Genomic DNA, 17368 nt, shown 5'->3' on the forward strand with positions numbered 1-17368 from the left:
GGGCCGACACGCAAAACGGGCCCCCGCCAGAAAACATGACGCACGCCCATACGCACACCAACACAAACCGCGTCCGCCTCCGAAGAGTATAAAAGACCACCATCTTCTCTCCCTCCTTCTTCAACTCTTCGACTATTTCATCAACCCAACGCAAACATAATGGGAAGAAGTAAGCCACAACAATCTCTCTTTTCTTTCTTTCGGTTCCTTCTGAATGTTAAACCTGCTTCTTAAATGTATTACGCCAAACATATTATCATTGAATAGTGTAGAAATCAAGTAGAAGTAGTTAGCTGGTCATATTTAGATAAATTTTTTGATGATTTAATTCATTTATGTGGTAGCATAGAATATTCATCCTTTATGTTCTGATTCAGTAAATTTTCTTACATTTCGTCTTTAGATATAACCCTATTTTTGTGACAGTTATATAATTAGAAACTAATAACAGGCCTAGAACTTTTTGAAGTATAATATGAAGCGATTAGTTAAACTAGTTTTCCATCAACTTTAGTTTAACTTTAGGGTTTAGGTATGATTTGATTTTACATTTAAAGAAAAATTCAAATGTTATAGGTGTGTAGAATTTAATAATTTTACGCTGTGTATTAAAACTTGTAAACAGTTTGGTTAATAGAAATGATTGTTCAAACGTACCATATGATATGATATGATATGATATGAGCGAATCAATAGTTAATGACCGAAAGAGAATGAGAAGTTGCGTTACCAATTTCTGTTAACGGTGAGCGTGTGATGTGGTTCAGGACCGGCGCGTTGTTACCGTCAGATAAAGAACAAGCCGTATCCGAAGTCGCGGTTCTGCCGCGGCGTTCCGGATCCGAAGATCCGAATATACGACGTGGGGATGAAGAAGAAAGGCGTGGACGAGTTTCCCTTCTGCGTGCACTGTTGGAACTGTCTAACACTACAGGTCACGCACACACACAATATGCAGAGAAAAACAGGATAAAAATTTTCTTATTAACTGCAACAGCAATACACAAATTATATAAACTGTCAGGATGACAGTTATTACAATCACACACGAAATATTATAGTTATTGCAACTATAAAAGAAACAAACAACTCTTTGATTAATTTCAACACTCCCTCTTAATCAAAGAGTCCAAACACCTTACACCCAAGAACTCTCTCAATCTTTCAAACCTCGTCTGTTTGAAAGATTTTGTGAAAATATCAGCAACCTGTTCTTCAGTACCACAATGCACCAGTTCAATTCTACCTTTGCTGACTTGATCTCTCAAAAAATGAAATTTGGTCTCAATATGTTTACTTCTGCCATGGAAAACTGGATTCTTGGAAAGACATATTGCAGATTTGTTATCTACAAACAACTGCACAGGTCTTGCACACTTCACCTTAAGTTCATCCAGTAAATTTTCCAACCACAAGCACTGACTAGCAGCCTCTGCAGCTGCTATATATTCAGCCTCACAGGATGACAAAGCCACCACGTTTTGCTTCCTAGAGCACCAAGAGATTGGTGCATTTGCATATCTGAACAAATAACCATAGGTGCTCTTTCTCTCAACCTTATCTCCACACCAATCAGAGTCAGAAAAAGCTTCCAGATTAACTAAAGTGCTTTTATCCCCTTTAGGAAACAGTAGACCATATCCCATTGTACCCTTTAAATACCTTAGTATATGTTTAGCTACAGCCATATGTGGCACTCTCGGATTGTGCATGAATCTGCTAACAAGACCAACTCCATAATTGATATCCGGTCTACTGTTGCATAGGAATCGAAGAGATCCCACAATTTGCTTGAATAGAGTTACATCTACTGGTTTTGCACCTCGCTCCTCAGTCAGCTTCAAGCCTGCCATGACTGGTGTGCATGTAGGGTTACAATCCTCCATGCCAAACCTTTTTAGAATCTCACAAGTGTATCTCTTCTGGTGCAAAAATATCCCTTCACGACAGTGTACAAATTCAAGACCGAGAAAATAATTCAGAGTGCCTAGATCTGTCATTTCAAACTGTGATTTCATGTCTCTCTTGAAATTTTCAATGTCTGCCACCAAATTCCCAGTAACAACCAAATCATCTACATAGAGGCAAACCAGTAAAAGATTTTGTAGTTGCGTTACCTTCACATAGACTCCAAATTCCACTGTGCACTTGGTAAAACCTTCCTTGAATAGAAAAGAATCAATTAGTTTGTTCCAAGCTCTAGGGGCTTGCTTAAGACCGTATAATGCTTTCCTTAGCCTGTAAACTTGTGATTCATGACCCTTTATTTCAAATCCAGGTGGCTGCTTGATGTAGACTTCCTCCTCCAAAGGGCCATTAAGAAAGGCTGATTTCACGTCAAGTTGACATACTCTCCAGTTGTTAAGGCTAGCCATAGCAATCACCAAGCGTACAGTCTCCATTCTAGCTACTGGTGCGTACACATCAGTGTAGTCAATACCAGGCCTTTGAAGGAACCCCTTTGCAACAAGTCTAGCCTTGTGTTTGGCTATAGATCCATCTGGCATAAATTTAACTTTAAACACCCATTTAACATCAATAGGATGTTTGTTGAGAGGTAAGTTTGAAAGCTCCCAGGTTTTGTTTCTCTCGATAGCTTCAATTTCTTCAAGCATCGCACTCCTCCATTCTTTGATGTTAATAGCCTGCTTCCAATCCAATGGTTCAGCACCCGCCATAAAAGCAAAATGGGCCATTTCTCCATTATCTGCTATCTCAGAATCATTGTAGACTTCATAATCAGAAAGTCTGGATGAAGGAAATCGTGTTCGATGGGATCTTCTAGTGTCATCAGCTACAATATCACCACTAATAAAATCACCAGCAGTATTAGGTTCTAAAGTCACCACTTTGTCTTCCAGAACACAAGGAATGTGTAGGACTGCATCAGTTTCCCAACTCCAAGCTGCTGCCTCGTCCACAACTACGTCCCTGCTTATCACTACCTGTTGTTTCCTTGGGTCATATAACTTGTAGGCTCCTGTTGGGTGATAGCCAATCAAGATAAGAGACTCACTCTTGTCATCTAATTTCTTCCTCCTTTCATCCGGAATGTGCCTGTAACAGATTGACCCAAAGACCTTCAAGTGTTGGACAGATGGCTTGATTCCAGACCATGCTCCCTCTGGTGTCATAGTTTTCATTTTCTTCGTGGGACACCTGTTCAAGAGATAGGCAGCGGTGCTTACTGCCTCACCCCAGTAGCAGTGTGGGAGTTTTTTTGCTTTTAGCATGCATCTAGTCATGTCTAGTAGGGTCCTATTTCTTCTCTCTGCCAGACCATTATGTTGTGGTGTGTAGGGTGCAGTTATCTCATGTACTATTCCCTTTTCTGTACAAAAGTCACAAAAATCCTTGGAGTTGTATTCACCTCCACCGTCTGTCCTAAGGATCTTTAATTTCTTTTCTGCCTGTCTTTCAACCAGTGAACAAAATTTTACAAAAATTTGGAACACTTCACGTTTTTCTCTTATCACATATAACCAGATCTTCCTTGTGAATTCATCAACAAAGGTGACAAAATATCTGCTACCACTGAACGAAGGTGTATCCAAGGGCCCACATACATCAGAATAAACCACTTCAAGTGGTTGTCGTGATCGGTGTTGAGCAACAGTTTTAAAATTCTTCCTTGGTTGTTTACCTACTAAACATCCCTCACACGGTTTCGTGGGAGAACGTAATGATGGCATACCACACACCATCTGACTGTTGCTTAACTTGTTCAGACTTTTGAAATTAAGGTGGCCAAACCTATAATGCCACAACCAACTCTCCTCCTCAACATTAGTGGCAGCCAAACATTGAATTGCTGTAGCATTGAGGTGCACTTTAAACGTTCTATTTCGGGACAATGGTGCCTTGATCACCAGTCTCTGCTTAGAATCATAAATATCTATATGATTTTGCTGCATGTTCATCACATACCCCTTTTCCAGCAATTGTCCTAAACTAATAAGATTATTCTTCATGTTTGGGACATATAACACGTCACTCATATACGCTGTTTTCCCATCATTCCGAGTAATCACAACCTTGCCAATCCCTTCAGCAATTATAGTGCTGTTGTCTGCAAACCGAACACTATTTTTCACATGTGGATTAAGATCAATTAACCAGTCACGATTCCCAGTCATATGATTGGAGCATCCTGTATCAAGATACCAGGATGTGCAATCTTCATCATTGTCTGTGGTTGCCATTAGCAAGACTGGATCTGAATCAGACCCTTCTTCCTCTTGCACCAAATTTGCCTCTTCAGTCTTCTTCCCTTTCTTGTTATCATTATCTTGCCAACACTCAAAAGAGTAGTGACCCCATTTCTCACAATTGTAGCACTGGATTCTCCTCTTGTCTACAATCTTCTTGTTATCTCTTCCTCTTCCTCTATATTGAGTGCCTCCTCTCCTGTCACTGCTAATGTGAGAGGAACGGGAAGTAGAATCATGATTTCTGTCTCCACTTCTGCCTCCTCTCGATCTCCATCGACCTCTTCGAGTCCAACCACCACGACCTCTGGTATTTTGGCCAATTTTGGCCTGTAACGCCTGTTCGACTACTTTCTCATTATTCTTCCTGTCAACAACTCTGTGTTCGTGTGCTTCCAATGAGTTTTGTAATTCTTCAATCGACATTGCCTCTAGATCCTTGGATTCTTCGATGGCCACAATAATGTGATCAAACCTTGGGGTTAGAGTTCGGAGAACCTTCTCTATGAGTTGAATGTCCGTTACATTGTCATCGCAAACACGCATAGAATTCACAATGGTTTGGATCTTGTTGAAATATTCCGCAATTGAGTCTTGATCAGTCATAGAAAGGAGTTCAAACTGTCTTCGCAACGATTGCAAACGCACCTTCTTAGTTTTCCCTGCGTTGCCATATGCTTGTTTCAACACATCCCAAATCTGCTTTGCTGTGGTGGCCTTGGAGATTTTCTGGAAAATGTTCATGGAAACGCATTGATGTAAGAGAACTCTCGCTTTGCAGTCCAACTTCTTGTTCATTTTGTATGCGTATGTTTGATCGTCCGTTGCATTTTTAGGGAGTTCTTGAAAGCCCTCTTTTACAATCTCCTCAACTTCTTGAAAGCCAAAAATCGCTTCCATTTTCACACACCAATCTTCATATCCCTGCCCATCAAACACAGGCAAGTTCCCTGGTATGATACCTGCAGTGGTCATGGCTGCACACTCTAACAATTATGCGCCCTTCTCTTCTTTCACAACAAGGTTCGTAATAACCGTGCTCTGATACCACTATGTTGGAACTGTCTAACACTACAGGTCACGCACACACACAATATGCAGAGAAAAACAGGATAAAAATTTTCTTATTAACTGCAACAGCAATACACAAATTATATAAACTGTCAGGATGACAGTTATTACAATCACACACGAAATATTATAGTTATTGCAACTATAAAAGAAACAAACAACTCTTTGATTAATTTCAACATGCACCTCGTCTCCTGGGAGAAGGAGAACGTGTCCAGCGAGGCCTTGGAGGCGGCGCGCATCGCCTGCAACAAGTACATGGCGAAGTTCGCGGGGAAGGACGCGTTCCACCTGCGGGTGAGGGTGCACCCCTTCCACGTGCTCCGTATCAACAAGATGCTATCGTGCGCCGGGGCGGACAGGCTCCAGACCGGGATGAGGGGGGCGTTCGGGAAGCCGCAGGGGACGTGCGCGAGAGTGAGTATTGGACAGGTGCTGCTCTCCGTTCGATGTAAGGATGGGAATGGTCAGCACGCTCAGGAGGCTCTTCGCCGCGCCAAGTTCAAGTTCCCTGGCCGTCAGAAGATTATTGTCAGCAGAAAGTGGTTAGTTATTTTGGTTTCATATATTCACATATCAGTTTTTGAATTCTCTTATAACAAATTCGTTGGATTGGTTGAAATCGATAAACATCACTAGTAAATCGTTGAGAAAATTGAAATATTAAAAATATTGACAATGATATTTTCATTACTAAATTTTGATAATTTTTTTTACAATAAAAAATACATTTTTTAAGAAATTTTAAAATATTAAGAAAGAAAAAATTAAAAAATGAAAATCAATAAAATTATCAAAATTTAGCAGTCATAAAATATTTTCCTCAAAATATATAGTGGAAGTTGCAATAATTTGGAAAATTTTAACAGTTGCGCGAAAAACGTGGTGGCAGATTAGTTATTAAAACTAGTATTTGCAAATTGAGTTGTAGTGCTTTTACATTGTCTTAAAACTTAAAAGGCATACATGAGTTGTATTTCATTGGAGAATAGTTTTCTTTTATGTGGATGATACTAGGGATTTAAATATGGTTAATTCAGTGGTAGTGGCCGTTTATTTAGTAGTTTTCTTTAAATTTTCAGGGGATTTACAAAACTAAGTCGAAGTGAGTATTTGAAGTTGAAGTCTGAAAACAGAATTGTGCCGGATGGGGTCAATGCCAAGGTTTGTCCTTAGACCATGACAATGTGTTTTTGAAAAGTATTGTGCAATGTGATTCACTATTCTTGAATACATCCCTTACTTACAAGGGAACTTGGTAATTTAGATTTGACTTTAATATTGACTATTTGATTTTGTCCTTTTTCAGGTTCTTGGGTGTCACGGACCTTTGGCAAATCGTGCGCCCGGAAGAGCTTTCTTACCAGCTACTGCTTAGGTCATTTAGCAGTAGGAAATTCAGTGAATCTATGGCTTTTCTTTTCACCTGGTGAATTCATTTGTTACCTGTTCATTATAGTCTGAGCTGTAACTATAAATCATGTATCTATCTGTCTTCCAAATGTCATGGGAGCTTGAAAGACGCACATTTGTTGTATTGAAATCTCATTATTCTGTCACACTTTAAACAGAATAGAAATAAATAAATATGGTCTGTGTTGTGTATATTGTTTCTGAGCTGTGGTGATTTACCCTTGACGTTCTGAATTAGTAAAAAATATGACAAAAAAAAGAGGTCGAGGTCTGTGTTTTTTAGCGTATTACGCCTTTTCCAGAAAAGTCTTCTGAACTAAATAACACTTCCATTAAAAGGAAAATTTTGCGTACATAATGGTTGCCGTTTCACACATACAAACAGTTGGATCCTTCTCTACTAATGAAAGTTTCGTTCTTCGTGAAGAAGTTATTTGCCATAGACTCTACAACAGAGGTTGGGAATTTTACACATATACCTGAAAAATGTGCTTAAGACTGATTGTTGGGCAGTTTGACGAGAACTGAGTGCTCTGGTTTATGATCACATTCGAAGTCTAAATGAACAAATGCCCGCTCAACTTCTGGGAGTTTCTCGAGCTTTATCTGTAGGCTCTCTCCAATGGCGTGTGCTTCTTTTAAGGGTAAATCTTCTGGCAGTTCAATGTCAACCTGTCACCAACCAAATCCAAATGAAGAGTCTAATCGTACTGAAATATGACTTCTTAAATTTTCTTAGTGATTTAAAAAATATCATGCAATCAGCAAAATCAGATAGAAGAAATATAGTTTATCTGTGCTACCAGAGAATCGCATCCATTTCATACATGCACACAGTGTATCTCTCAATAATTCGAGCATGGATTAATGCGAACCATTACGAAAAAAAAGTTATATAGTCTAAACCATGTGCAAGTATCGATATTCTGAATATAAGTGCTAATAAAACTCAAGCCTTCGGTCGTCACAAATATGTTCATAGTGTTAAGTACATAGAAGAAAGAAACTACTATAAACTAAGGGGAAGCCTGAACGGAAAACATTTTTTTGTATAACAACAATAATGACCAGGTTTTATCTAAATATGATCAACTGCAAAGTTTAAAACGATTCTATTGGTCTATCCAAAACTAAATTTTCATAAAGTAGTAAACTCCTCTTTTATGTTAAATTTAGATGCCATATGACACCTGTAAGATTTTCTGGAGAAAAATTGCATGCAAAATCGCTTCTGATAGTCTGTGCTCCATAAATTCAAGCGGACCTGGATTTAGTTTCAAGTTATAATTTCTAAGATTTAACTAATTGAACTCAATTGGAGAGAGAAATCGATTGCCATAACTTGCTCAGTGTGAATGTTATTGTGTGAAAATGAGTTGGACCTAGACAATAACTTTTCTGACATTATTATATAATAAAAAGGAATAGAACAGGGCTATTTGTTGGTTGCTTTTTTCTTTTGTGATAATGAGTTAGACCTAGACAATAACTTCCCTAACATTATTTGTTCGTTGCTAATATTGAATGCTAAAATTAGCAAATAGGACTAGTCATTTGCAGTTTAATTTTTGGCAGACAGGGTTAGTCTTGTAGTAGAGTTCTTATAAATTGATTTTGTATTAATACAGCATACCTCCACAAAATACAGAACCCCAAATGTATATGCGCGAACAGTATCAATGCGCTTGACTCTAGGGTGCCTTATAACGAGATATGTGAGCTTCTGCAAAACTTCAGGAGGTGCAGATTGTCCCACCAGTGAAACTACATAGAAAGATATCCAGAATCAGAATTAGTAGAGTTTTGATAGACACCAGGACTAGAGAGAAAAGTGGTGGTGGAAGCAGTAAGAGCGAGATGTAAAAAAATCTACTTCTAGAATTGACGACATCTGTGCTTAGTGGAGAACCCTGATTTAATATCCCGTTTCCCAACACGGGACACGAGTAGTAGTAAATGTAGCTAATAAGTTACCGATGTTCGTTTATAGTTTTCTCTAATGGACACGTACACTCGCTAAAATTTGTCTGTTCAGAACACTGATAAGGATATACCTGCATTTTCCATGACGGTGCGTGACCAATTTGTAATAGTGTAAATTGCAAGCATAATAGCACCAATCGGGTCGATCCACCAGTAATATTTATCACCAAGTACGGCTGCGACTAATCCAACCACGTTTGTTACAACATCAAATTTATGATCCTGCAAGTTGGCATTTCTGAGATTGTTCAGTTGTAGTTTAACTTCATTCATAAAGAAACATCAGAAGAGAACCACCATACATCTGCATAGGCACGGACAATCCTGTTTGCCGATTTTCTGCAGTAAAACCAGAGCACAAGCTTCACTGCTGTTGCAAATAGCATAATAGAGTACAACCATATTAACTGTTCCGCGGACAAGCTTTCACCAGGACTGTTTTGTATTAGTTTTTGTAAAGCTGTGATTAATACCTGAAAGCCTATAGTGAATTGAATTAGTTCAATGCATCATGTACTCTTTTGTTTGTTAATATACGAATGCATTTCAGTACTTTTAATAACACAAGTCTGTGAAAACTGTAGAGTACTAAATATGTAAATTTAAAAAGCAGTAGAATTACAACCATTAACATTTGAACGTATAAACTAAAAGAATTAATTTAAAGACTTTGATTCTAGTAGAAGCTGTATGTTGTAAAATCTGGGGTTTAAAAGCTTGGGGATGTACCGCCTGCAGCATTGTTTCTCATTCCAGGACCTTTTTGATTTATGGTCGAATGAAAAAAATATGATTCTAAACCTATCTGTCATCATACTGGAAATTCTGTAAACAACCTGTTATCAGCTATAACCTAAAGCTGAACTGAATCCTTTTCTTTAATTAGGTAGATAAGAAAGCCATTAAGAATTTTGTTCTATTGTTTGGGAAACAGTATTGTCTCTTTAAGTTCACCATAGACATTAGAACTTCAAGCAGTTTCTACAGACAAGAGCAAAAGTAAAGAAATTTGATTCCTTCGTATTGGTTTGCATTAAGCATGAGTTGATGCACATCCAGATTGGAATCTGAATCAGAAGTCTTTAACTTATCTGAACTTAATTTAAATAAAACGGATATTGTAGCATGCAACTCTCAAGAGAAGGAAACACTTTTGAATAAAAATATAAGAGCATAATGGACAGTGAGAAAACAGGAATAGCTCAATTCAGTTTGACCCACCAAGTGTAGCCATGACTGCTGCAAAGATAATAATGCCAACAGGCTGAACTCTTAACTTTCCAATTGGGTATTTGTAGATATTTATGTTCTTCATTGCGAGGTGAGTGAACCAAAGTATGCCACCAGCCATGAGATCAAGCAGAGAATCCAAAGTTGATGCAGCAATAGCTATTGATCCACTCCTTATGGTGGCATAACTCTAGACCAAGATATGTATGTATTGTTATTTTTCAGAAAAACTATTAGGAATTGCAGTAGAAAAAACAAACAATTAAGGAGTTAATTATGATTAAACAAGTTTAAACAATCAATTAAGCTTCACCCACAAGTCCAAATAAGCTTATGTGATTGTTAATACGTAAAAGTTCTTTAATTTAGTTTCTTCAAAAACTGTTTTTAACTTATATATATATAATTTCAAGCTTAATCTTACTTTTTCTACACTGTGAAGAGATTTATCCAACAGGATCTAAGCTAGTTCAAAAAATCAATTCTCTTCTAAAAACTGGAGAGAATCCTTCATGACTTGGTCGCTACTTCAGATACACTACATGCATTCTAGACAGACACACAAATTGACATATCTATTACCTTTAATATTAACAATGCTATGTTTGCATAATTGGAAATCCTCATTGCTCTTTCTTGTTGAGCTAGTTCAGCACTGTCTTCCTCATCAATGCAATCAGATGACACCACGGAGTCCACTTCCTCAAACGATTTCAGAGTCGCTAATTGTCTTTCATAGTATTCTATTTCCCCTGTAAAACTCAACCAAGTTCAAAGTTAAGAAAAAAAACGTCAAACGATTTATTTCATCCTATAGTCATCTTGTTCTAAGTTCTAAACCAAAACACAGGATTTATTTCATCCTACAGTCATCTCAATCTAAGTTCTAAACCAAAACATCATATTCCGCGACGTTTACAAGATAACAGAATCTTTAACAGTTTAAAATCACCACAGAAACATCCCGACAGTTATAAATTGTTATCTAGAAGTATGTAGAGGCTATACATTATAAAATGAGAAACTAGGCGTATAGTTAGCAAAAAAAAAAGGAGAAAGAAAAAGGAAAAACACTATTCAAGAACTTCAAAGAAAGAAAGCAAGATTACGTATCACAGCCTTCAACAACTTCTCTGATTACATTTCACTTTCATATAACACAAAATTCACCGGCGTAATATATGCATAACACGAATATCAACTTAATCATACATTTTGTGAACAGTTATTCAATACAATATTAAACACCAAACATATCTATATACAAATGTTCATTAAACTTATATTCACATATATATAGAGAGAGAGAGAGATACCTTTGCTTAAGGCGGTGGTGGAGGAGATGTTAATGCCGTCGTAAGGAGACTCGGAGTCGAGGCCAGAACGGACTTTATCGGGAAGCTTAGAGAAGAAGAAGGTTCTGATCGAGTTGACGGAGTTCCGACGAGTGAGTCGGTCACTCCGGTCACCGCTTTTGGCGGAGTTGTTCTCATAATTGTCCTTTTGCAGAAGCGGAAGCGTCGGATCCAAACCCGTACTTGTTTCCATGACGATTGATGAACCTACTAAGGACAAAGGTCGTGACACATGCAAGCCTCACAGAAATTCTGAAAATGAACCGCAACTAACAAAAATATCATTTCCATAGCCTTCCACACAGATCATATATAACTACAATTAAAACTATGGCTTAAAACAAAATCAATTGAATTTTAATATATTGTGCAATAGTTTAATGTGTATCACATCAGTGTATTATTCTCTTTTATTGCGCGCTAGACTTCTAACAAAAAAATATCTATGTACTATACCCCTAGAAAGTGATAATAAATGGTTCCTTTTTCTTTCCAAATTTTTAATTTTGAGAAATGTCATGAAATTGGAAATGTAGAAAATCTGACACAATTATTTAGTACAAATTTAACTTACCAAAAATGTATCATGTGTTCTTAACTTTCTTTTTAAATGTAATAGTAGATTTTTGTATGAGAAAATCTTTATTTAATTTATTAATAATGTTATGAGTGAGAATTAACTAGTTAATATAATTAGAATTAAATTTGAGATTGTTATTATTATTAGTATTGAAATTATTTTGGTGTTGGTTAATCTTTGTAAGTTATAATAAAAGTATTTTATGTTCTTAATGCTAGATTTAGATCGTATTTAAAACTAAAAGGTGGAGTGTAGATGTGAAGGAAGAAAAGTTGGTATGAATAATTAAGGGTGAAGAAGGAATGAGCTATATGGGTTTTGAAGAAGTGTATTGAATGTGAAAAACATGTATTCTTATATTGAATTTTCCCGTATAAATATTTTTAAAAGAAATTATATATTAAAATTAAATAATGTAGGAATTAAAATTTATCCTATAAAAAGTTAATATAAATAATCTCTATAGTAAATAGGTTATTTTTAATTTATAGAAAAAGTTTAGTTTTTTTTAAAAAAAATTTTATTGGAATGGGGTCTATATACTATTAAAAAAGGCCGACATTGTTACCAACATATCTGACAAGAATACCCTACTTAATAAATTGGGTGCATATGCTGTTTTCTGGAAAAAGAAATTAATAAAGCAAAAATGTATGAAAGGAAGGTGTAAGATTCGATGCTATTAAATTTAATTAATGTCATAAATGTATTAAAATATTAATTAATTTTCAATCCTACAATATATCAAAAATTAATTACTTTTGTGTGGTAACATGATAAATTTAAAATTTATTTCATTGTAGAATTAGATTATTTTAGTGATAATTATGTTCACTAAGACGGTTCGTAATTTATAATTTCTCAACATTTTATACAAAAATGAAAAAAGGAGTGAATAACTTCTTAATAGATTTTATGTAGAAGGTTAAAGTAAATGGAACCGTACTAGTTAATATATTTGAAAGAAATGTTGTATTTTTTTTATATATAATTAAAAATAGGGAAGTGTTATCATTTTCTTAAAAAAAACCCGGGTAATTTAGATAAATAACAAAAAAAGTTTTGGAGGTGCCCTTTAAGATTCGTTTGAAGAAAGTAAGAAGTGTAATATTCTTTTTATTTTAAGAAAATATTTATAAAATTTATAATATGTAAACAAAGTAGAAATTAGAAGAAGAGTAAAATTATAAAGAAGGAAAGAGCAATTACTATTATTTTAAACATTGAAATTACATTTAATCTAAAAAGAAAGTTTCCAGAAATACGAAATTTTAAAAGGAAGTTTGAAGAAGCATTTTGATGCGTGAGTTTCCTTTGATGACATGTGTGAAATGTCGTTACATGATGCGTATCTAACTTTGGACCAATTCAACGTACTATATGCTTATAAAATCCAAATTTAAAATTTCGTAAAACTTGTTGTTGTTAAAATATGACTCAACCACGCTGTCAATTATATTTAGTACTCACGTTACTTCTATCTTATTATACTTAGAGGAGATTATTATGCTAATATGAAAAGAGAAGTGCACTTTATGAAAACCTCAAGAAATATATCTGTAATTTACTCAATTATGAAGTATTCAATAAATTACTTTAATGACTTATTAATATTTGATGTAGTTTATTTTAGTGATCATAATTAATATCATTAAAAATGTTGACAATCAAACATTGTTTATTTTTCTAGAAAAATACACCTGTCTTGCCAATATTATTTATAAAGAAATATTTTACAGTAAACTCTAAACTTCTAAACTAATAAAACAATAGTTTAAAAAAAATCCAATGGATTAAGTTATATATTATATTCAATTATAATCTTACAACGTATGGGTATAATATGAGAACCTAGAAAATAGGGTACTCGAGGATTGACAGATCATTTAAGATAATGAATATTTAATTATTTTAATATTAAAAAGTTAAAGTATAAATAAAAATTTTATAAAGGAATTTCATTATTTATAAACATATTATCTTTCTAAAAAAAAAAATGAGTTTTTTTCTCTTATCTCTAAATTTCTCATTCTTGTGTTCATTTTTTTAAAGATCGGAGACTGAGTAAGTTGACTTTCTGTCTTTTTTCTTGGTCTGATATTAATCTCTGTGCATGTGATGTGAGTGATATTGGCTCACATGTGGTTTCTAATTCCTCGTGAGTTTCTGCTAATCAGTATTTATAATGATGTTTCCTAATCAAGCTTGTGATGTTCTTAAGTTGAGTAATGTGTCTCGATACTAGAAGGGAGATTTGATACTTCTTTAGTGATTCGAGTCATCTTACAGGTGAGGGAAGCCAATTTATGTGTTTTTTAGTTGTAGAAATATTGAATTGATATATTGTATTCTTGGTATGTTTGATATGTGGAATGATACATAGTTGTGTGAAATTGATGTTTTAAACTTGAGGTTGTTACACGTGAGTAACATTTGGATTGGTTTTGTATTTGAGAGTTTTTTACACTCATGTTGTGGTTGATTTAAGTTTGGTATGTGTTTGGCATCTGTGAAGATTCTTGAGTTGCTTAGACTTGATTGGGAAGGCATAATTATGCAGAATCATGTTTTGAAGAATTATGCAGATTTGTTGGTCGAGGAATAACTCGCGTAGAGAATCCAAAGTCAAAGGTTCAATGACTTGGGAGTCGTTGAGCGAACCTAAAGTTAGGGGCTCAGTGACTTAAGAGTCACTAATTGAGTACCTACTCGCTTAGCGAATACAAAGTCAGAGAGTTCACTGACTTTGTAGTCGTTGATCGATAGCACCCTCGCTAAGCGAATTTTAGAAGGATTTTCCTCCTGGAGTTCCAGGGATACACTTGTTGGGCGAGCACGAGTGAACATTTGTGCATTTTTCGCCTAGTGGGGATATGGTTTCGATGAGCGAGTAGCAGTTGTTATATGATCAATTATAGAGGCTTTGTGATTTATATGAATGATTGTTTGAGAAATGATTGGTATGTGAGATGTAATTGAGATTTGTTGATACTAATTCAAGGAGAATTAATAGTGAATATTAGTAATATATGCATTGATGTAGGGGTTCAGTTGGAAGTTATTCTGACGCTCTAATAACCATTCAATTCTCAAGTAGTGGATAATGAGGTATGTGGTGAGAGGAGTAGGAGGTCCTAGTCTAGGAGTTTTACCTCTACCAAAGACGTTAATGGACCCTTGTGGATGGTAAAGTATAACTCTTTGTTTATGGCTTTGCAGAGACCGGATATCACTACAAGTACGAGGGTCCAATGGGTCCAATATCAATGCATGTATCCAGGTAATTGAGTCATAACCTTAGGTCTTTGTATGAAATAGGATGATTGATTATGTATGACTTAAGTAATTGAATTCTTGAATGATTAAATCTTTTTATACATTAATTACCATTTTCTCTATGTCTTGTTTGTCTGGTTTTGATTTCTTTTGCAATGATCACCTAATTGGTATGAGCAGATGAGAAAGTCATGGCTGGACCAGTTCAAAGAGATGATAATACAACTATCTAAATGATGTATATGGCTCTTGTGTATAGATATTTTTGAAACACTCCAAACTCTTATATAAATTTGTATTTCAGCTTATCTTATAGATGACTGTAATATGATAAACACATTTTAGTATTCTATACTTTGTGATTATCCTTTATGAAACATCTTGTTTAATGATTTTAGACTATTAAATGAAATGTTACATGTAACCTTTAGTTAATATAACCTTTTAATTAATTAAAACTGATAAGAAAACTAATTGACATAATCATATTAAATTGTGTAAGTTTTATTTTTATTTAAAAAAATTGACATGAAATAACAAATATATAATAATAAATAGACTTAATTGCAATTTTTTATCCTTCAGATATTATAATTATACAAATTTAATTGTTCAAAAATTTCTATTAAATGAATTAGGAATATATAAATATATATATTATCGGGATCAAATAAAAAATATTTATGTGATTTACTTACAATTCTGGTAATTACATTGCAATCAATCTCAGAATACATGTGTCAAATAACATAATAACTAACTCTATGTTATATTATAATTTACTTACACATTCAGAAAATCACTCACAACAAAAAAATAATGATGATAAGAATCACACAATTATAATTTATAAAATAAATTACAATGAAATTCCACGAAGTTTTCTTAAATTTTAGTTTTGTATATATAATGTGTTTAAAATTTAAGAGATACACATGTAATATTATTAAAACTTAAGATGGATGACATGTGCAATACAAAAAGAGCGGAACAATTTAATCTTTAAAAAAAAGTTTAAATATATTTTTTATTCTTCAATTTTTAATAAAAATTAAAATTAGTTTTTTTTTTGAAAATTTTGAATTAATTTAGTTTTTTATTTTTAAAATTTAATTAATTAATATCGAAATGAACATGTGTTAAACAGTGTAATAAACTAAAATATTATAATAAAATAGGTCTGAGTCATCAAATAAATTTAATAAAATTTGAAATTTGGTTAAAAATATAAAAACTAGACATTTACGAATTTACAATTAGATTAATTTAACATTTTCAAGAGAGTTCACTAAAAATTGAAGGAAAAAAACATATTTAACAAAAAAAATTGTATAACATTAAAAGAATGCATTATCAACGTAATTTTTTAAAATCTAAAGAGAGTATTTGTGTAATTTTTGCAATAGAAATCTAAAAGACCAAAATCACACAAATGTAATACAAAAGCGTGAAATTAAGCTTAATAAACAAATATTGAAAATAATATATTCAGTAATTATTAATGGACTTGTCATCTTTCCTCTCTTTTTTTTTTTCGGTAGAAAGTTATTAAATATTTTTAAATATGTAACTTTATAGCCTATATTCTTAAATTTTAAAAAGATATTATAACTTAAAGATAAAATTAATTGATGAAATATCAAATAATCTTTAAACTTTTAATAGTTTAGCAAGTTTAATTTAATTTAGACAGTGAGAAGAACTCTCAATCTAACAGTTGAATTAATATATTCAATGTATAAAAAATCATTAAGCAAAATAGGTTATTTAGAAATATGAAAAACTCTTCCCAAGTACAATTGTTTCCCAAATTCAACTTTATTTTGAACACACACAATAGTCAAATATTTATTTAAACACACTCTTTTGCTCTTTATAATGAAAAATGGACTTCTAAAAGCCTATTTCTGTTCTTCAATCTCAACATCAGTGACTGGAAAACAGGTTTGAAATCCATTTAGTAGAAACTGATTTCTGACCTAATTTATAATGATACAATGATTTAGTAGAAAAGCATGTTTGAGTTCATCTTTATTCCCATGGAAGAAAAAGTTGATCTTTATGGGGTGTAAAGGAGGTTCATAAAGGGTTGAAGAAAGCAAGTGATGGCCATGGTGAAATGATTGCTGCATGCATGGTGGACAAGTGAAATCTAGAATATCCCTCACTTTACACATGACAATGATCTATGAGTCAACCTACAAGAAGGTTAGTTTGTCTTTTTAGTCTCTCACCATAGTCATGGTCAATAA

General features: G+C 34.0%; 2 protein-coding genes across 2 annotated transcripts; one reads left to right on the forward strand and one right to left on the reverse strand.

The window, feature by feature from the left end:
• Nucleotides 1-61: 61 nt before the first annotated feature.
• Nucleotides 62-6884, forward strand: LOC114188040 (60S ribosomal protein L10-like). The gene is made up of 5 exons (XM_028076526.1): nucleotides 62-169; nucleotides 768-905; nucleotides 5461-5824; nucleotides 6362-6443; nucleotides 6589-6884. Exons 1-5 carry the CDS (start codon nucleotides 160-162, stop codon nucleotides 6655-6657), a joined length of 663 nt encoding a protein of 220 aa, XP_027932327.1. The 5' UTR covers nucleotides 62-159; the 3' UTR covers nucleotides 6658-6884.
• Nucleotides 6885-7001: 117 nt separating this feature from the next.
• Nucleotides 7002-11597, reverse strand: LOC114188039 (metal tolerance protein 4-like). The gene is made up of 7 exons (XM_028076525.1): nucleotides 11222-11597; nucleotides 10488-10657; nucleotides 9897-10095; nucleotides 8978-9156; nucleotides 8747-8897; nucleotides 8326-8456; nucleotides 7002-7364 (listed from the first exon to the last, which is right to left on the reverse strand). The coding sequence occupies exons 1-7, from the start codon at nucleotides 11451-11453 to the stop codon at nucleotides 7185-7187; spliced, it is 1242 nt and encodes a 413-aa protein (XP_027932326.1). The 5' UTR covers nucleotides 11454-11597; the 3' UTR covers nucleotides 7002-7184.
• Nucleotides 11598-17368: the final 5771 nt, after the last annotated feature.

Source organism: Vigna unguiculata, chromosome 6 (assembly GCF_004118075.2).
Source record: "Vigna unguiculata cultivar IT97K-499-35 chromosome 6, ASM411807v1, whole genome shotgun sequence".
In the NCBI taxonomy this organism is placed as follows: domain Eukaryota; kingdom Viridiplantae; phylum Streptophyta; class Magnoliopsida; order Fabales; family Fabaceae; genus Vigna; species Vigna unguiculata.